This window comes from Epinephelus moara, chromosome 17, assembly GCF_006386435.1.
Source record: "Epinephelus moara isolate mb chromosome 17, YSFRI_EMoa_1.0, whole genome shotgun sequence".
Classification (NCBI taxonomy): domain Eukaryota; kingdom Metazoa; phylum Chordata; class Actinopteri; order Perciformes; family Serranidae; genus Epinephelus; species Epinephelus moara.
In genome coordinates, this window is record NC_065522.1 from 5,044,516 (window position 1) to 5,066,014 (window position 21,499).

General features: G+C 40.6%; 1 protein-coding gene across 1 annotated transcript in view; it reads right to left on the reverse strand.

Moving 5' to 3' along the window:
* Positions 1 to 6,758: 6,758 nt before the first annotated feature.
* Positions 6,759 to 21,499, reverse strand: part of rce1a (Ras converting CAAX endopeptidase 1a) — a 24,258-nt gene continuing 9,517 nt past the window's right edge. The window contains exons 6-8 of the mRNA XM_050066828.1: positions 19,818 to 19,889; positions 19,625 to 19,687; positions 6,759 to 18,364 (exon numbers count right to left, since the gene is read on the reverse strand). Of these exons, the coding sequence (XP_049922785.1) occupies positions 18,135 to 18,364; positions 19,625 to 19,687; positions 19,818 to 19,889 (365 nt within the window). The 3' untranslated portion in view covers positions 6,759 to 18,134. The remainder of the gene's footprint in view (positions 18,365 to 19,624; positions 19,688 to 19,817; positions 19,890 to 21,499) is intronic.

A 21,499-nucleotide genomic window follows, 5' to 3' on the forward strand; every position in this document is an offset into this window, starting at 1 on the left:
CAATGTTTGTCAAGCAAGTCTCAAGTCCTAAAATTTGTGACTCGAGTGTAATCGAGTCATATGACTCTTGTCCCCAAACTCTCATGTTAACTTTGCCATTGGGGAAATGCGTCTCCAGCAAAACCGATATCAGGGCAAGCAGCACAAGGCCCTGATCACACAGAAAGCGTTTTAGCAGCTGGAGGTGGCTTTTTGTAATTGATTGTAATGAGAATGAAGCTTTTTGCTCGCTGTTTTCGTGTTGCGACGCACCTTGCGTTTCTGCGCTCTAGGCGTCTGCCATTTTTGCCGGAGCGCTCTGAACTCCTTGAGCTGGAAAAACTTCAACTCAGGGCAGAAAAGCGCCCCACAGCATCTCCACTTTTTCCCCCATTGTCCAATCGGATGATATGAGAGGCTGGTCCTCTGTGGTGGTCACAACAACAAGTTTACATTTGGTAAACAATGGAGGAGAAAATGGTAGTGCTCAGTCACTTGGCAGGACCAACAAACTCCCAGTGGTTAATATTTTTTGTTATGCTAGGACCCAGTGTAGACTGCAGGTTGTCAAACTGCCCCTGAATAATCCTAAAATATACCTTGAAATGGCCATCCTGAAGGTGAAGCTCCTGGACCAACTAGTGATGGTGGTTGCTGGATACCCAGAGCTATACGACTTTACAAACTGCAGTTACTCAATAGAACAGCAGGCGTGGAAGCATTTAAGTGCAGTACTTGAAACAGCCATCATGGAGGCGAAGCTCCTGGACCAACAAGTGGTACTCCCTGTGAAATGGTAGACTGATTATATGGGAAGGTTAAGGTAAGGAGGTGATGGCATGGTTGCCTGGCAACAATAAAAAGGCACAGCAAGCTTTTTTTTTTTTTTTTATTACTAGTGGCATTCAATTAAAAACAAAAAAGACACTCTGGTGTGCCACGCATTTTGCAACCAGAAGAATGCTTTCTGTGTGATGAGGGCCTGATGCCCCAAAAGCTCTCTATATATACTTTACATACATTTCAGATGCTTGTGATTAAGTCCAACATAAACACAAAAATTTGCCCCCTGGATCAGTAGTTAATGCAAAGCAAATGCAAACTGGCTAGTCTGGAGTGGCTGTGGTTAGTTCATTCATATCTGCAGTAATAGCAGGACTGAATGGTACAGTTTAAACTTTAGCAGCAGAGATCAGCAAAAAAGTTGAAAAACTGGTGGATATTATGGACAAGGAAACTATAAACAAGTTACAATGCCCTCACAACCAATTGGTAAATATTCATGGGAGCCCTATTTTTTTTTTGTGCTTACAATATTAAATTCAGAAAGGTTTCAACTTCTATTATAGTGTGACCATATTTTTAAACCCCCAGACCAGGACCTTGAAGTGTTCTGTACCTTCATGCACACACACGTGTATGTGCCTATGTCCAGACCGTAGTTGTGAGAATGTAGGACAGTTCTTTAAGAGCTTAGCACACCTACCTAACACACCTTTCAAAAAAAAATAAAAATTCTGAAAACTGTAATAACACCATAACAGACAAGACCAGCTTCACAGTCCATGGATCAACAGCTCTGGTTGTGTTTCACCAGATGGTCGGCAAAGGTCCCTAGAGCTGCCCATTTGAGATGGCTGTCAGCAGCGTTTATCCTGCTTGTAGTCATCACTTCTTATTTGGCCATTCTAATATGATCTTTTATATCAGCATTTTCACCATGCGTTAACAAAAATGTACTTGCAGTGTGTGCAGGATTTTTTGTTGCGAGGTAAAAGGAGGACTAAGCCTCTTGAAGCTCTTTGGAAAACACAGAGTGTATCTCTGGCATGACAGCTAACTATTAGCATACTGACAGGTTCAGTCAGTAAGAGCCGCAAGAGTCATTAACAGCCTTGACAACCACACACTTACTGAGACACATAGCTACAGACAAATCAGTGTTGAATTCAGATGCGCAGTGCATTGTTTGTTTTTTTTATGCTGGGTTAGGTAATAATGAGTGAGACAGCGCATGATAAATGTCTATGTAAGCGTTGCAAACAAGGATAATCTTGCTTTTATTTTAATTGTAGAAAGAAACAGGACAAATTGGTAGTGAATATTGAAAAACAGCCATCACCTCCAAGTCTGAGGCCATGGTTCTCTGCTGGAAAATAGTTGATTGCCTCTCTTGGTTGGGAGAGAGTTACTATCCCAAGTGAATAAGTTCAAGTACCTCAGGGTCTTGTGAGGGTAGAAAGGAGTGTGAAATGGATCGGCGGTTTGGTGCAGCATCTGTAGTGATGTGGGCGCTGTGCCGGACTGTTGTGGTGAAGAGGGAGCTGAGCTGGAAGGCGAAGCTTTCGATTTATTGATCCATCTATGTCCCAACCCTCACTTACAGTCATAAGCTTTGGGTGATGACCAAAAGAATGAGACTGCAGATGGAAAACGGCAAAAATGAGTTTCCTCCGAATGGTGGCTGGGCTCAGCTTTAGAGATAGAGTGAGAAGTTTGGACATCTGGAGGGAGCTCGAAGTAGAGCCACTGCTCCTTCACATCTTAAGGAGCCAGTTGTGGTTTGGGCATCTGATCCGGATGCTTCCTGTGCGCCTCCCGTTAGAGGTGTAACGGGCACGTCCAACTGGTGGGAGGCCCCAGGGTAGACCCAGAACATGCAGGGGGGATTATATAGCTCATCTGGCCTTGGAACGCCTCAGGATCCCCCAGGAGGAGCTGGAAAGCATTGCTGGGGAAGGTATGTCCGGAGTAATTTGCTTGGCCTGCTGCCCCCACAACCTGGCCTTGTTTACATGCTTGAAAATGGATCGATGGATGTTGAAAACTGGTAAAATCCCAGACAACCCAGGACGTATGGTCACCATATTCTTTTAGCAAATGCTGGAGTGAATGCTGATTTGTCATAGAGTATGGAAAGTAAACTGCAGGAACTCAATGTTCTTGAGGAGACCACGAAAAATATACTTAATCAGAATTTGCATTAGCTTACAGAAGCTAGCAGAAGTGAGGCTATAGATGTAACGGCAGTTAGCTAGTTAGCTACAATTGCTAATCCAGGGAGCTACATTTCTGTTGGACTCTGGAGTTTATTTGGAAAGTTTGCTGCTTGCCCTGATGTTTTATCGGAGTCCATGTTTCCCAAACCCTATAGCAGACCTCTTTGCATAGCCTCAATGTCTAATTTTTATTTTTTTATTTTTCAGTTGAATAAATGTTTTGATTTTAAGTGATTTTTCAAATTTGGAAAATTTCAAAACTTTAGAGTTTACATTTTCCATTCTCTACATTAAATGTGTGCACAGAGTCAGAAGGCTAGAATTATGAGCACAGGACCCAGGTTGAAAAATACAGTTATTTTTTTCTAGTTTTAAGCAGCAGACAGAGAACAGCATGTCTTACTGACAGAACATATGTACATTTCCCTCCTTTTAATTTCCTCCACCGTTGGGAGATCCATCTGAATTTTAATGCAGTGAAATGAACACAAGGAGATTACCCTGCATCCTCCCTCTCTCAACTGTCAATCACAAGTTTCATTTCTCAAGTGTAAGCCTTTAAAAATCCAACAGGACTAGGGAAGACAAACTTGTACATCTGGAAGCTGAGATATGACAAGGGCTGTGAAATTGAAGCCACATGACCAAACCAGCAATATGTTAGAAGCCAGGCTACAGCTGACAGCACTGACTTTATGACTTTCTCTACTTTTATTTTCTAACTTTTCTCTACTTGTCGCACTACATTTTAGCATCGCAGATAAACATTTAAATAACAGAGAGCAACAATAAAGCACCTCATCAGGAGCTGTTTGATGATGCCTTTAATTTACTCAAAAGAATGTTGAAATGAAGCAGTATTCCATTCACCAGATGCCACAAACATGACTCCAAATGAATGTTAATGTTGCTCCATAAGTCCTGGATTTGTAAATACACTGTTTGCCAAAACTTAAACCATACAAGCATTCAAAAGTGACAATATATAATAATGTCATATCACTTTAGGAGTTGTTCTATCCCAAGTGCCAAGTGTTGTTGGATGCAATGAACACTGAAGCTTCCAGAGAATGCTACAAGAGTATGTTTTCTGAAACTAAAGAACCAGTGGTGGCCCTAGCACATTTGGTGCCCTAGGCACCTATGCCTTGGGCCAACCCTGTAAAGTACAAATTCACCTCTCAAAAGATGTGTGGTTACCACAGAGAAGCCACCAAAGTGTTTTTGTTATGTTAATGAAGCTATCTATCAATAACACATGTTCCCATCTGGTTTCTGTCAGGAATGGTTTCCATAAAGACATCCACTAGTCACTAGTAATGTCACCTGTGGCAGCCCAGTCACCAGAAGAAAATTTTGGCATTGTACGTTTCTGCAAACTATGAATACGATACATTTGATAATTTCATACGTATCATATCAACGCTTCTAAAATGACATAGTATATGAGCTGACTATGTCTTAGCAGGCAAGCTGCAGACCTCTATTCAACACCAACAAACAACAAAACTGTTAGTGTTTTAGTGAGTCATTCCCATGTTTCCAATTGCTTTTTAGGCATCAAAGGCAATGGAAAAAAACTGGAAAATGTAATAATACTAAATAAATAGTAGTACTACTAAAATAATAACAACAGTAAGAGTAAACTGTTAAATTGTATTTCATACAAATCATCCACATACTACTAACATTACAGCTTGCAGTAAAGTTTGACAGATGGAGATAATGCACACAGCTTAACATTACACCATCGAATAGAAGTCATTGTATAGTATCAAATACAGCTGGTACACTGATGTACTTGAGGTTTAATCCACTGATAAAGAGAGTTTTGGCTGATGTATTTAAAAGCTTTTATGTGTTCCGTACATTGGCTTTCCTGTCAGCCACACAAGTAATACTGATGAAATTTGAAGATAAAATTAAGTGTTTTAACACTGGACCGTGGAATATGGTTAATGTTAATGTTCTACTTAGACAAATAATCTATAAATAGTCCATACCCATTGAGTGCACAGTTGCCCATGTACAGTTTCACATGGTGTGTGTTTGGGATACAGGTCATAGGAAATTGCAGATTAAATAGTCAACTGAACCCATTAAGAAGAGCAATGTATTCAGAGTTTTTGTGAATTTGATAGTACCATTGTTCGGCTATAGCTGATGTCTGTTTGAGGTGGATACATATATCAACGCGCGTGCGCAGTAACTTGTGGGGTGAATGCATACAATTCAATTAAAAGCGACTTTGTAAAAGAATACTAATAGTGTAATTTTTGGAAAAAGTAGCTTTGTCACCTTCTACCTATGCCAATCCTCAATTCCTATGTGCAGTTTCACATAGATTGACCATGTCAGTGAGTAGAAAAACATGGGACAGACAGAATGAATGACTGACAGTTTCCGTGTGGCCAAAACATTTGGCCACAGGGGGAGCCACAGCGATCGGTCACATTTTAGCCATTTTTAAGCATTTTTCTGTTGTTATAGCACCACCCAGTTGCCAATTAATTTCTCCAGTCACCTTGAGGCGTCCTGTTCTACATATCTACCAAGTTTAGTAAAAATCCATATGGCGGTTAGGCCTAAATAAATTAGAAAATTAGCTCTCTAGCGCCCCCATTTTGTTTGATCGGGTCAATAATGGAGGGGTCCCCTCAGATTATGTGTGGTCATATGCCTACAAAGTTGCGTGGTGATCGGTGAAACCCTTGAGATGTTATACACCTTTATGTGATGAGCCACGCCCTCCGCAATATTCATTGCCTTATAGAAGCTCAGTTTTAGTAAGTTTTCCAACTTTTGCCAAGAGGGAACTTTAGATATTGGTCCCTAGATTATGTTCACCGAGTTTCATGCAGATCGGTCAAACTTCCTAGGAAGACATCGATTTTAAGTGTTTTAAAAAAAATTCAAAATGGCGGAAAATCTATATAACCAGAAGTTATGGGTTCTTGAGGCAAATTTGTTCCTCATGAAGAGAGGCATCTCTGTGCAAAGTTTCATGTCTCACTTGCAATTTCAATCGGTTGCTATAGCGCCCCCCTTTGGCCAATTGATGTAATATTGCTTCATTGGCATCCTCCCATGACCCTCTACCACTGTGCCAAATTTCACATGGATTGACCAAGTCAGTGAGAAGAAAAACGTGGAACAGACACACAGAGTTTTTGTCATTATATAGTAAGATACTATAGTGGTGTGATTATTCCAACCTGGTGCCACAGATATACGTAAATTGACCACAACCTCTAAACGCTGCCGTACATGGTTTGCATATGTTGTATTAAAATAGGGCTGCTCCTTGAAAGTCGGAGATTCACATTGTCAGTCGGAGAATGAGACAGTTGGCTACAAAAGCTTCAAGTAAAGTAGTCGTTTTTCTTTCTTTTTTTTTTGTTTTTGCTAGTCAGTGTGCTGTGCAGGATGTTTTGGTCCTACGATTTTGCTGCAGAGTGAGCACTGTTGACTTTGATGCCACTTTTTTGTATAGGGGGCGTGATGCAGCAGCACAGAGGAGGAGAAACTTTCCACCATAAGGCTACAAGATAACATTATCTTCTCTCTTCTGCTTGGAATTGGTAAATTTACAGCTCACAGTAACTTAATATGCCACAGTCTCTGGCTTTTGTTTGATATCTAGTGTTGGCAAAAAATGTTGTGCATCGTTAGCGTTGTTAGCTTGTTTACTATATAACGTGAATGCCACTTTCACACTGAACATCCCGCTGAGCCCCATTCAAACTTTAAAACTTTGTATGGAGAAGGACAAATTGATGTATATTCACATTAAACAGCCAAATCTGATTGGACTGAAATATTCTGAGTCAGGTACAGCCCTAGTTAAAATAACATGCCAGCACCAGTAAACTGCCAGAAACTTGGCCAGTGGAAAATCTATTAGGATCCTTTGTCGTGGTGGACAGAAGAATTTCCTGGTTACACGACATCACGCATTGGGTGGTGGTTAATACAATGCCCCCATGGGGAGTATGAGCAGTGAGAAAGTCCATATTGGGAAGTCAGGGTGGTGGATGGGTCATTTCAAGTATTTCTGTGAGATCATGTTGGATTATTCACATAAAAAAGATGAATATTTATTTAACACACAACTGTTGCTTTATGTGAATGTTTTTCACTTTTAGGACACGACAGATTTCTTCAGAATACATCACCCTAATCGTATCTGTATCAACATTATGTGGTGGATCCTAAAGCTCATTATAATACAGTAAAAAAACAGCATAAATGGTTCACAAAGACCACAGAGAGAAAATGAACTGAGGCATCAATAACAGCACAGACACTAAGCGATATATAAAAGAACATTATTTATTTACAAATAGATATTTTGCAGAGTGATTCCAAAGTTTCTGTAAAAGATTGTCATACTAAAACACGGTTCTGTCGTCTCTAACTTGAATTGTACAACAAGTGTGACACAGTGAGCATAAAATACATGCACATATCTGTACACTCTGTTCCTGTCACCAAAATAGATCTGATTACAAAAGATAGTGCTCAATATAAACATCTGTGGAGTTCTGTCTCACCAGCTGACTCACGATTCATTTTTTTCACAAGTTCTGAAAATGCACATTTGAAATTATTCTTCCTCTGGGTGTTGTGTATTAAAATAACGGAGCTGCTAAAGCTTAGCAAAAATAGACTCTGCAGTCTCTGTCAATGCTGCTCTCTGCATATTAATACAGCTTCACCATTTTCAACAGCAAATACTGACGTGTTGTTGTTGGCTGAGGATGCTGTTTGAGAAAGAAACATGAAGTGTTTCTGTTTTTACAGCAGTGATAAAAAAAACTAGTATTTCACCCCGGTGGTGTGTGAGGTTAAGCCGCTGACAGGAAACTGAAAAGCTCAACATCATACAGAGACATAAGTTTAAGTATTCTGAGTGACAGCCTGTTTGTGAGTAATGTCTGGGCTGTGAGTGAAGGAACAATGCATAATCACTCATCACTGCTGAGCTTGCTGTGAGGAAAATAAAGGGAGCACCCTTGAGCTGTTCCTCTTTCGCAGAAACTCAATAAGATATTTGGATTAGCTGATTGGGGGACAGCCTTAGCAAAGGGCTCAATGGATAGAACAATAAGTAAAAGGGACATAGGCTGACCCTGTTGTGTGCCTTTTCTAATGGAGAGGATGGAAAATAGAAAGTGCTAATATGAAGCTTGACACAGAACAGCTGGCAAAGTGTGACTTGATCTAGAATGTCATTTCATGTCAGGATTGGAAGGAATATTTTTTTCTGCAGAAAGTGATTGCTTCCCTTTAGAAAACAGTGCTTCAAAGAGATATAACAGCACATATATATTAGTTTGTGAACCTTTGGTTCTGCGCTGGGTCTCTTAATGGGGACTGCCCATTGTTTGACGTACCAAAATTTCTGAGCCCTGTTGGTCTGAAAAATGTCTCACTGGACTGAAAGCCCATTTCACCAACAGCTGGTTATCCCAAAAACAAACAGCCATTGCTCCAAAGTCCTATTTCTCTGAAAATGCACACTCCCTGCAGTTACACAAACCAAAACCAAAAATTATGCCAGTGTTCATTTCTGTAAAACACAAGGTTTCATTTGTCAAAAATACTTTGGTGAAGTGTGGGTGGGTTTAGGCACAAAAATCACTTGGTTATGATTAGGAAAAGATCATGTTTTGGCTTAAAACACCCTCATTTGTTGGCACAGAAGTCAGTGGAAAGGCAGGGGTGGAACAGGGAAAAACCCCTGCATTCAGTGGCTAAAACACCGCTGGGAAATGCCGTGAAGGGGTTGGTAAAACAACCTGGGATTGGTGGCTCCAACGCCACTGAGAAACGCTGCAAAGGGGGTGGTAAAAGAACCCGGGCACCGTGGCTCAAACACTGCTGGAAATGCTGCAAAAGGGTCAGTAAAACAACATGGGATCAGTGGCACCAACCCCGCAAGAAAATGCCTCGAATCCTGGCTCAAATGCTGCTGTGAAACACTACGAATGGTCAGTAAAAATGCTCAGCATTGGTGGTCGAACGCCACAAAGGGTCTGTACAAACACCTGGGGTCAGTGGCTCAAACACCACTGGGAAAGTAAATGCAAAGAGTTTGTATTTTCAGAGAAACTGGACTGAGGAGTGATAGGTGTTTCCATTTTGGATAACAGGCTATCGGAGAAATGGACTTTCAGTCCAGTGGGACATTTTTTGGACTAATGGGGCTTCGGAATTTTTGGGCTGTCGGAACAATGGTATGGCACACTCTTAACAGGCAATGAGGTTGTAGGAGACTTCTAAAGTTGAGCTTTGATGATTATTTGATTGATGTTGATTTTAATAAATGAAAGCCACTATGTGCAGCATTTTTTTTTTAAATTGTGGCGCCCACCAGTGGTAACATCAAAAGACATTGTGGCTAACAGTGATGTACATTGATACACTGCCCACAGAAATGTCTAGTGACTCCTTCACTCATGCTAGCTACGTCATTGTAACATTAACCTCCTAGCTATCATTCGCCATTTGAATCTGGGTCAGAGCAGCTTTCTGAGCTGACTGAAAAAAGTTCATTATATTATTATTTGAGTTTAAGGCCCTCTCCTGCTTCCTCTTTTGTAGTTCCCAGCATAGTAGGGAAATTCATTCAAACATTAGTTAATGGTTAGTTTAGATCAGTAAATTTCTCAGACCATGCAGCCCACCACCCGTGTTTTCTTTTTAGCAATAGTGCAGAAAAAAAGAGACTCACTTTTTAATGAGAGGGGGTTTTGTTATGAAACAGGACACATTTTACTAAAAACCAAAAAAAAAAAATCCTTGGTGCATATTTAAGTTCAAAATAAAATTTGGTTATTATTGCTGGCTTCCATGGGCTCCCCCTAGCGACTGGGCCCCCCTTTTCTCCTCTTATGGACTGCCCTGGCTACACCCTCAAAGTAACTATGGAAACACCCATCCCCTGGACACTGAGAATCAAAGGCTAAAAGCAACAAACAGCCCCTGTTTGATTCAGTTTGTTTACAGATCAACACAGCACAGCAACAGTGCCAGTTCACCAACAGTAAACTAGAGGCCAAAGTCTGAAACCAATTTTCACTGGAAACGACTCTTTTTTCTACAAAAAAAACAACCTGACAGAAAAATCATTTAAAAGATGCTGTAATTACATGTATTGCAAAATCTACACATAGTGGCTTTATATAGGTTTGAGGCATATTATCTTGTCTATATAATCAAATTTAATTTTCACCTTAACCCTGACCCTATATTTGAAAACTTTACTATAGCCACATTTACAGGATTTGTAGACACTCACTGAGGTCCTGGGAATTACTGTAAAGACTGAGTCACAAAACTCCAGTGAAACCCAGACTGGACCTCCAGCTCTTATAGATGATCCATTAATATGTGAATACAATTCAACCTTGGGGCAAAATGTTACTGACTATTGTACAGCTTATTTGTAGAGTATGGATGTGGTATACGACAACAAATCTATTGGTATGAAACACAAAATGTGGCAGAACAAACTTTCTAACAGGGATCCAGCATCAGTGAAAGTCTCACCACAGGGTCCCTCTTCTCTGCATCAGTCTCCTCTATTGGGACGTAATTGTGTTGAAGCTAAAGTTAAAATAAGTTAGAGCGAATTGGTTTTCCAGTGACGGATGACGGCTGTCAGACAGGCTGATAAACAGAATGGAGAGTCGCCCTCAGTGAGTTCACAGTAACTCTGCCTCTGACAAAGTGCTCTGACTCCCTCTGCTGGCAGCTTCGTGTAGGTGAGCTACAACCTACCAACTCCACTACCACCAGTGGTTAGCATACATAAACAGACATGTTTCATCTTCTGCTTCACATGCTCTATCACATAAAATGGATCCAAAAACGTTCCCACATACAGGATTTATTGCTGAAGACCCAAACAGCCCACCTCTTCTTCTTCACAGTATAAATATAGCTTAGAGTGTTTTTGCCATTTTGAGTTCAGTCACTCTCAGAAGCACCTCAGATATCACCACCTGTGAGTTACAAATCACCTCAAACAGTGGAGTGAGCAGGGGCATTGTTGTGGGGGGAAAAGTGGAACTGATCACCCAGGGCCCCAAAGGAAGGAGGGCCTGGAATGAAAAGTCTGGTTTTGTTTGCAATTTTCAAAATAATTAGTGACATAACTAGATTAAATTGGCTGAATAAATCAGTTGAAGGACTGATTTATTCAGCCAAGTGGTTTAGTCCGGCCCTGCACTAGGATTCGTCTCTAAACTGAGCTACTGCTGAGTAGGTGATTGATATGCTGCTCATATATTTCCCCAAGCACAGAAAATCCCCATAAAGGAAAGGAAAGGGAAAGAATACAAACTGACTTTGAAAAAAAATTTCAAAATGTGCGTGAGAGAGATGGGTCCACCATGACTGCTTAAGCGTAAGGCCCAGAATTTGCTGCTACGCCCCTGGCAGTGAGAGGTTAACGAGTCATCTTCTAGTTTTACACATTGGCTGTTATTACAGCAAGGACACTGGCTGGTTGTACCAATCACTCTATGAGGTCAAATTAAATAACATTTTTAAAGAAATAAAGCCAGTGATGCGTGCTGATGTCGCCTCTGGAGAACCAGAATATGACAAGATTGCAAAGAAGTCTAGTACACACAACTCTGACTTCATAAAGTTTTGGCCATTATTTCTAACAGTGTCTGATGGCATTTAAGACAAACTATTCCTAAGGTCTGGTGAGAGCAACCACTTAAAAATCAGGACACTAGGCAATTGTTGCTCTACACTTAAAGGTGCCCTGGAGTTTCCCTGTAAACACACAAATATCAGATTTACATTCAGTCCTCTACAAAACACACTGTGTGTATTCGTGGGGCCTAACAAAGTGTTGGATGCATTTCTGTTTTATGTTTTACCTCATGTATTGTCTCTGTCCGTGTTCACAAGCTAGCAATCTTCTTCCTCCCTGCCTTTGTTGGTGTATTGCTGTGTTTCTCACTGCAACCAACTGTCAATCAGTGGAATAGCTTGGACCCAATGTGAATCCCCTCTGCAATACATGTGCACCATGGATGTGTCAAGAGAACTGGACAAAGCATTGGAGGCGGGGCCTTGTACATTCCTATGAAAGTTGCTTAGTGGAGCATGTAGCCAAGAAAGTTCAACTTTACCAAAATTACCGTGTCAAGTGCACTAGAGACTACTGGCTGAGCATGCTACTTCGAGTTTAGTGCTCCACTAACTTGAAATGGGATAAAATGATTTCATCATGTGGCTCCTCCAGACTTTCCAAATGTTATTGGACCAAATGCATTAAATTCTGATAGTAAGACAAGTCATTTCATGGGGGTTGTGAGGCTTAAAAAATTGTATCCACTGACCTTTACTGTGTAAAGGTATGGGGAAAGTATTTTTCCAGTGTCATCAAGTGACAGACTCCGAAGTTGTAATTTCACTGTGTGGTAATTATGAAAATTGGCTTCAAAGCCCAGAGCACTTCCTGAGGGCCTGGTCTGAGTTAACCTCGGACACTACGGACTAGCTCATTTGCATTAGCTATTAATTCAGGGGGCTAATTTGGACTCTAACACAAGCATTTGATTTGTATATGCTCCAACATCTGTTTTACTGGTGACACATTTCCTAAATTGGGGTGTTAGCATGAGCCACCAGTTACTCAGATGGCCTGGACTGTTTGCTTTTGTTTTGCTGCTGATTGTTTGATCATTAGGCACCATACAGTAAATGCACTAGAGACTTTGTCAGCCGAGCCAGCTTCTTTCAGTTTAACTATCAAGCCAGCTACTTTCGGTTTAGCCTTCTGTTAACGTGAATGGGGATAAAATGATGTAGTGTTGCGGCTCTTGTTGCGACTTTTGAAATGTTAGAAAACTGAATGGACTCCCAAGAGTGCACCAAGTCATTTCACAGGAGCAAAAAAAAATGTATCTACTGATTTACAGACATTTCCTTCCAAACGTAAGTCTATGGGAAAGTCTTTTGGGCCCTATGGCATCTCAAGATTGACCCAGAGGTAGTAATTATACGGTTTGGTTGCTTTGTCAAACTGGCTTCAAATCCAGTTTGAGATCAGAGATCAGACATTCCAGGTGTCCCTTAAAGGGACATAAAGATGTCTGCCTGCTCTGAATGAAATATAATGGAACTAGATGGCCAAGATGGCTTGGGGTGCTTACGGCACAAAAAAAAAAAAAAAAATTTAAAAACTCAACAGCAATGTCTCTTTCAAGAAATCATGACCAGGTTACTCAAGGAAGTGCAGAAGGAAGTGTGTATCTACTCATGGATGAGAGGCTTGTGCTCATAACATCAGGAGATGTAAACATTAATGGCGTCCTCCTCAACTGAGCTGAAACATTAGCTAGCTCAATGGTGCTAGGGAAGCTAGCAGTAGATGTACACTTCCTTCTGCATGGTGATATAGTTGCCAAGTGTATTTTGACACTTAATAGTTCCTACATTAAACTGCTTACAACAAGGTCCGTGGATTATTTTGAGTAACTGGGTCATGATTTCTGCAAAGAGACATTACTAATGAATTTTTCAAATGGATTATTTTTTGTGCTTTAAGCACCACAAACCGAGTGCCATCTAGTTTCATTATATTGGAGAGAAGGCAGACATGTCTACAGCTGATATCTCCAACACTTGGTAGCTCACAACAAAACAATCTAGACCAATAAATAGCTCTACAGGTTAGAGGACAAAATATATATTTTTGATTTGGGGGTAAATTGTCCCTTTAAGGCAAAATGGGGTAAACAAACAGTTGATTTACTTATAACCTTTCTGACTGCTTGTGTAACAACCATTTGCGACTCCATTTGAACTCTGTAGATACCTGTGTTAATGATTAAATGCCACCAGAACTGATGGGAATGATGGCCAAAACTATTAAAACAAATAATTAAGTTTCCCTTGATAAGGTAGGTCATGTGCACACTGACCTTTTCTGGATCTGCATTATAAATATAGTGGTAGCAGCATGCAGTGCAGTGGTTGGAGCATTCTTGCCTCTATTAAATGACACCTGAGTGTGAGAGTCTTGGGCTCACTTCAATTAAAGGCAATATATGAGTAAAGCAAGAGAGAATGGGAGCAGTAGGCATTATCACACCTATTGCATCTACAGATATACTGGGTGAGAGACAGCCTAAAAAAATCAAAGGACCAAATCTGAATAGTGTCTAGTTTATGGACTGTAAGCTCCTGTGGGCAAGATGCTCAAAATGGAAAAACAATTAGCAATCAGCATATGATAAAAAGGCTTACAGGCCATTTTAGGAACTCAAAGTAAAGATCCTTGGAAAAAAGACAACTAATAATAATCTCCAGCTTTAAGACCAAAAACATACTCTGTGTAAGGACACAAATGCGGACGCTTCAGGCTAGAAAAAACAAACAAACAAAAAAAACCACTTGTCACACACTTCGTAATGGACTTCATAAACCACTGAAGTACATGGATGATACAAGCACAACTCACTGAAATTCAAAGGCTAAATTTAGTATTTTCCAACCCGGACCTTATTTTTACGTGTTTGTGTCTACGTGACTAATAGAAACAACAACTTTTCAAATTAGTCCAGTACTGAGTGAGAGTACTGCAGCCAGCAGTGGTGAAACAGGCTGCAATGTACCCCTGCAGGCAACTGAGCACCATCAATTTACATCCATATAAAGTGCTTGTTTATATCACTGGCAGCTTCAGATTGCTATTCTAAGTGTCTGACAACATTATTGAAAGGATCCCCATAGAAACAGACCTTTTTGTTAAGGAGTATGATCTTTTTGTTTAACCAGAGACAGCCCTGAAATCCTCTTCACCAAATCCACTTGACTCCATTTAAATAAACAGTCATTTCAGCGTGTATAGAGCCAGCATATTTTCACATCTAACTGAGTGAATTAAGAACTCATTTTAACCGAACTTGAGTTGGTGATTGTTGGAACAGTGGGTAGATGAAAGACGGGTTTTGTGGGTTTTATTTTGTTTCTATCAACTTTGAAGTGTGTTTAACAATGATAAAATACTGTTTATATAAATGGAATCTGGTGGATTTGGTGTTGGCAAATTTCGGGGCTGTTTCTGGTTACACAAAAAAGATATTACTCTTCAACAAAAGGTTTGTCTCTGTAGGGGTCTTTTTCAATAATGTTGTCAGACACTCAGCATAACAATCTGAGCCTGTCAGTGGCAAAAACAAATACTCGTGCTTAGTTGCCCCCAAGAATTATATTACAGCCTGTTTCGCCACTGCTGGCAGTGCTTAATGCTGGACCAATATCAAAAGTTGTTGTTGTTCCCATTAGTCATTTACACACAAAAACATGGGATATAGAATCCAGGTTAAAAAATACCAAAAGTTACCCTTTAACTGCTTTTGACTATGTGATTAATTAGAGAAAAGAATATATTCTTTTCAAGCAGTCTCAATCCGGTTGTTTAACCACACCACAGTCTGACTGACAGCTTTCTCATCAGCTCAAACAAACCATACTCAACAGGTTAACACACACCAGGGTTTGTTTAAACCAAACAGGTGTGAACGTTTTAAATAAACCAAACCAAATGTGCAATGTTCTATTTTTTTCCACAATTATCATGGCAGCCCAGCCTAAGTCCCAGTATCACCCAGTCACGTTTCACCTCCCTGAGGACATTAGACCTTTCTCCTATGAGTACGTACAACCAGTTTGTCATTTGTGTTTGTGCACTTACACAGAGGATGTTTCAGCCATTATGAAGAGTAGACACCCCCCCCCCCCAAACCTATCCCATCACCCACTTTCACCAACAAAACAACAACTACCAGCACTGAAACATGCAGAGGTATATAAATAATCATTAATATATCGTACAAAACACTGAGCGCTTCCAGCAAAATGCTTCTCTGCAACAGCAGAGTCATCGTGTCTGATTTCAAACATAGAAGAAATCCAGATGAAATGTCACTGTTTAAAAACGAAACCACAACATTAAAAACAACTGTAGGTGATGCAGATTGAATTCCTGGTGTATATTTCCTATTCCTACATCACACCAAGGTGTCACCCAACAGTCCTTAACTCTGGTACAGCTACAGCAGGGTCATTTGTCATTGAACAGTCATATCAAGAAAACCTCCCAACCAGGAGAGGCAAAGATGCCAACATCTCTATGAACATCTATAGACCAGAATGCAGTGCAGCCATTAAAGATGTTGAGTTCTGTGTAAGGGTTGTGACTCTCGCTGTGTTCACTGGAAAGACTGTTCCTCCATAACCCATGCGTCACTCAGGAGGTGCTCAAAGGTGTTAAAGGCTAATTCTGGTTTACTAAAACAACGACCCAAATCAGGCCTATACAGTACCTGCTAGATTCCACTGAACCCAACCAGTTCAGCCAAATGTAAAATCCGAACCTGACCTGAGACCTAAAGCTTTTTTTTTTCATTTTTTGACCGAAAACTCTATACTTGGATGAGACCTGTCGCTTAGCAGAACTCAGGTCTTATTTTCAGAGGCCATCATTTCTATTGGTTAAGAGGGGCGACACAGTTTATCAAGATTATCTTAACCATGTTATTGGAAGTCAAGCTGAAAGCGAGTGTGACGGAATCCATAACAATTTGAAAACACTAAACAGCTGCAGCGCTAATGCAATACAACTACAACAAGTACAGTTTTTCAAAGTTGAACCAGGAAGTGGGCTGATCTTCACAAATGGGTAATAATTTGGCAGATGCTATTTGCACCCAGGTGTCCTGACCATCACTACTATTGACACTAGGGTGTAAACAGCCAATGTAACTTTTCACACTCGGGTGTAAGTAGTTACACTAGCTGTAGCTACTTACCTACATATGTAGCTAATAGCATTTGGGGATAAATAGCCAATGTAGCTGTTAACATCTGTGTGTAAATAGCCTTTGTAGCTCTTCATGTCCAGGTGTATATTCCTGGGTGTCCTTGCAAAACAGGTCTACTCAGCTATTCTGCTAAAGGTTATGTACATAATGTACATGTAGCAGCTTAATACATCCTAAGAATTGACAATAATATGTCAACTTATTCTAAAAATAATAAGCCCACAATGACTCACTCGGGACTCAAACAGTCTCCTGTGTGAAAGTCCTGTGCTTTACCAGTTTTTTACTACTTTAATCTCAGAGAATACCCGAAATTGGCTAGTACTTGCCTTACCATGAACTCTTTGCTCTTACCCTTACCACCTTCAACCTCGACGTGTCACTTGCAGGGTTGGAAATTAGCACCAGCCACCACCCAAATGCTGGTAGAATATGCCCAAAAAAGATCATCTATTGACTGACTGGTAGATTTAGAATCCACCAGCCTCAGTGGCAGGTGGACAAAAAGGTTAAATTCCAACCCTGGTCACAAGTACTAGTCTATCACAGCACACAGTGGGGTCCATAATAACGCGGCAGAGGAATGGGTTTAAATAGCTGAATAGCTGCAGTGTGACTATTCTCACCACAGTGCAAACAGACACTTTGTAATAATTTTACTGTTGCCCTGGGATTTCATTTCCACTTGTCTGACTGGACTTTTTTGTGATGTCTTAGTTTCCAAATCCTTCCAATAACTTTCTCATATAACTCACATTAATGGCTGCCAAAATTACTAAAATAAGACCAAAGTTGTATTAACCAGAATTATCCTTTAAAGAAGAGGCAGCAGTGGAATATGAGTACACCAAAAAGGTACATTATGATGCTTCATCACAAATTGATGAGATCTGTCAGCATGAGAGGGTCTGAGGAGGAACTGTCCTTCAGTGTTGTAACTACACTAAAATCAGTATCAGCATGGCAGCTAAGGCCAAAGATTACAAAGACTGTCCTTCAACCAGACAGTCATACTTCATTCCCATTACGAACCCCCCACCTGCCCAAACTGAGTCAGCTGTACTTCAGCTGATTAACTGAAATATGTCATGTAATGCATTGACATATCCAGGGTCCATAGACCATAGAAAATGGCTACAGATTTCCCGACCTCTCCATGGCAACATAGTCCACATGGCTGTTAACGCTGTAGGTCCAAACTGGACCTTACCTGAACCCTAACTTGGCAAAAATACGCCCTTGACTGCTTCATCAGTGGAAGGTGACGTGACAGCAGCAGAGATGTGTGTGGGGACAGGGATCAGGAAAGGCAGAGGGAGCTGGGGGAGGAGGTGAGGGTGCACACCGGTGTAGGGAGACCGTAGTAGGAGGGGTCAGTGAAGGGGAAGAGGAAGAGGAGGAAGAGGAGGACCCCCATCAGGTAGGAGGAGAGGACGGTGAGGCGGTGGGGGTGCTCCATCGCTGTGCTGATAGCGGGAAAACCCATGTAGTTACAGAAGGAGTGGCAGAGCACTGGACCCATCAGGTGACCTGCAACACACATCAACACTGGAGTTAAGTTGGGTGGATTTCCGGTTTTTGTCAGTCCAGTTTGTTGAACGAGCTGGCATTATCTATTCTCTAGGTTCTTTAATGACTGTTATTAATGGTACTTAAATGCCCTGTTAATGATGTGTTCAGCAACTTTTGATGCACAGTGTTAACTCTAACCTGTATTGCATCAGTAATCAGCAAAATGACAACATGATTAAGATAATATCATGTTTATTTATGGACAGACCAACGGAGCAAAAAGTGTCTGACAGGCAATGAGCTGAGCACGGCAGCATGAAGGACATCAAATTTTAGTAGAGGTGGGCGGGGGAAAATGCACACGTTGTATTTGTTTAATAGAAAGTTCATGTGTTTTTGGGGTGATGTGACAAGACAGGCTCTCTAAAGCCTATCAAGCTTTGCCATTCTGTAATATAACACATACAAACACAGAATGAGGGGGCATTGTTGTCCTGTTGTTGAGCAAGCAACAGGAGTAGTAAAAGAGCCGAGTCACAGAAGCCCTGTTTCCACCAAGCAGTCCAGTACAGTTCAGTTTGGAACACATTTTAATCGTTTCCACTGTGAAAAGTTGTGGATGGTACCAATAGAACCGTTCCTTACCACCACGATTTTTTGTCACCCCTCTGTTGGGGTACCTAGCACACAGATCTGGTACTAAAAGGTGGAGCTAGACACACTGCAGTCTGTTGACTGGTCAATAGTGGACGGTCAGTCTTGCTCAGGACAATGTTGTGGCTGGTTTTGAAGCTTATATGACCACTGTTCATACCGTGGCAAGTCTTACATACATTAGCAAACTAAATTATAACTAGAAAATGAAACAATGTTTTGTTGCAGCAGAGGTGTAGACTGAGAAAAAAACAATTCAATTAACTAGGTCAGCTGCTAGCAACTCTTAATGTGGAATGTTTACTTGTAATATTACTCAATACATGGGTTGACGATGCAAATCCGTCAGAACACCCTATTTTAATAGGACATCTTTGACTGTTCTGTCAGTTTTTAATTGTCTCTCTTGGATGACATATACTTTTAGTAATAAGTGGATCTTCAAACATTTAAAAATATATATTAATTTAGATTGGATTATGTGAACTGCATATATTCTAATCCTCCCTTGGAGAAAATGAAAAGCATTCTGGTGGGCTCCAGCAACACTAAACCCCAGCGCTTGCCTTGACTGCACCTGTGTCTTTAGCTTTAAAGGTAAGGTGTAAATGCAATGCTCCTCACCTGTCCTGATGAAGATGAAGGCAGTGTAAGCCCCAAACACTGCTGTGTAAGAGAACTGGAACACTGTTGTAGACCAGAAAAACAGGAGTCATCATCAGCTTCTTCATACTTCTGTATCTCCAATTAACAGCGTCATACAGTCACAATGAATGCACAGTACAGATGACACATGATTGAACGCATCAGTTCTTACCTGCAGAGAGGAAGATCCCTGACAGCGTTCCCTGTCTGAACCTCAGCAGCTCAATCACATGGTGGAAATGAGCTGGAGGAGACACATTACATCAGCCATGAATCTCATGTCCTTATATGCCCTTTTCTCATGTCATGTCCTTGAAACACTTTGTAACTGTGTTTTGAAATGTGCTGTACAAAAAAAGTCTATTATTATTATTATTTTTATTACGACTGCTACATGGATTCAAAACTAAACGTAAAAACAAAATAGATAGGGGTGGGGCTATTCATCAGTGTAGTCGACATCATTGATTCCTCCTGTTTACTTTCTGTCCCCAACCATGCATGATATATCATGATTATCAACACGTGGAACATATTTCTGTTAGTAGTAGTCACTTAAACTTTCTGTACCACTGCTAATGTAACACCATGCACCATGCTGTTATAGAGCCGTTTTATATTTTCTGTTTAAAAATAACTGTTCAAAATTTAAAAAAAAATGTTTAATTTTACCATGCAAAGACACTAGCTATATTACCAAAAGTATGTGGACATGGATGTTCAGTGTTTTTGTGTGTGTTGGTCTGGGTCTGTTTTTCTTTGATTTGGGTTCCTTAGTTACAGTGAATAGAAATCTTAATGCTCCAGCATACAATTTATTTAAGAAAGCTTTCTCCTGTCTTTGTACTTTTGGCCATGTAGTGGACATATGAAAATGAATGGAGTCTTGGAATGGCGGTTAACACCAGTGAAGTTAATCTTACAGTTTACATCCATGTCTGTGAAAACATGGATGCTTCACACAAATTTTCCTCCAGAAGCACAGAAGAGCAATATAATCAACACAGTATCAAGATGAGTGTAACCAACAGGCATGAAAATGGGTCAGGGGTGAAAAAGGTGAGAAGGATATGAGACCCGGCACCTGCTAGGGGGTCCCGGGGTTATGCTCCTCGATTGTTTGGTTTTTTTTGGAGGAAAAATGAGCGTCCAAATGCTCATATCTGATTTCTTTTAGATTTACTCTAGTGGTGGTCACATGCAGAATTATAAGATTGCACAAAAACAAAAGTATGAATGTGAAATTAAGTGCAAATAAAGTATCTTTACATGTTCACATATGTTGTATAAGAGACGAGACCAGGGGCAGACTGGGACACAAATTAAAGCCCGGGACACCGGCCCACAGGTTTCTACCTATAATCCTCTATATGCTTGTACACACTACACAAACGCTGTCCTCAGAATCAACTGCATAAGAAAATTAGCAGTTATTGTTTAATTCCAGACTATAAAATAAATGCAACAAATGGTTATGTGCTTATTATTTAACTTAAAATACAAGCATATGACTCTATCCTAATGCATCTAATTTTATGCACAATATAATTGTCTGCCCTGCCCTGCCCTGCCCAGCCCTGCTCTTGTTTTACATAACCCCAGTTTATATCTCCATGGCTCACAGCCATGAACTAAGGAGGTATAAATTGGGCAATAGGCCCTATAGTCAACTTATTACTATAACAAAAAAATCCCACTTAATACTACTAAAAAGGTTTTCCTCTGGCTAAAATGTAATGCATAGTAAGCTATGCCTTCACATTGCACCTGTCATATTTCTGGTCTCATCCTCCTCCTCATCACGACTGGGGTTAGTCTGTCCCTCAGCTTCATCGTCCTTGGGACTGGGAGCAC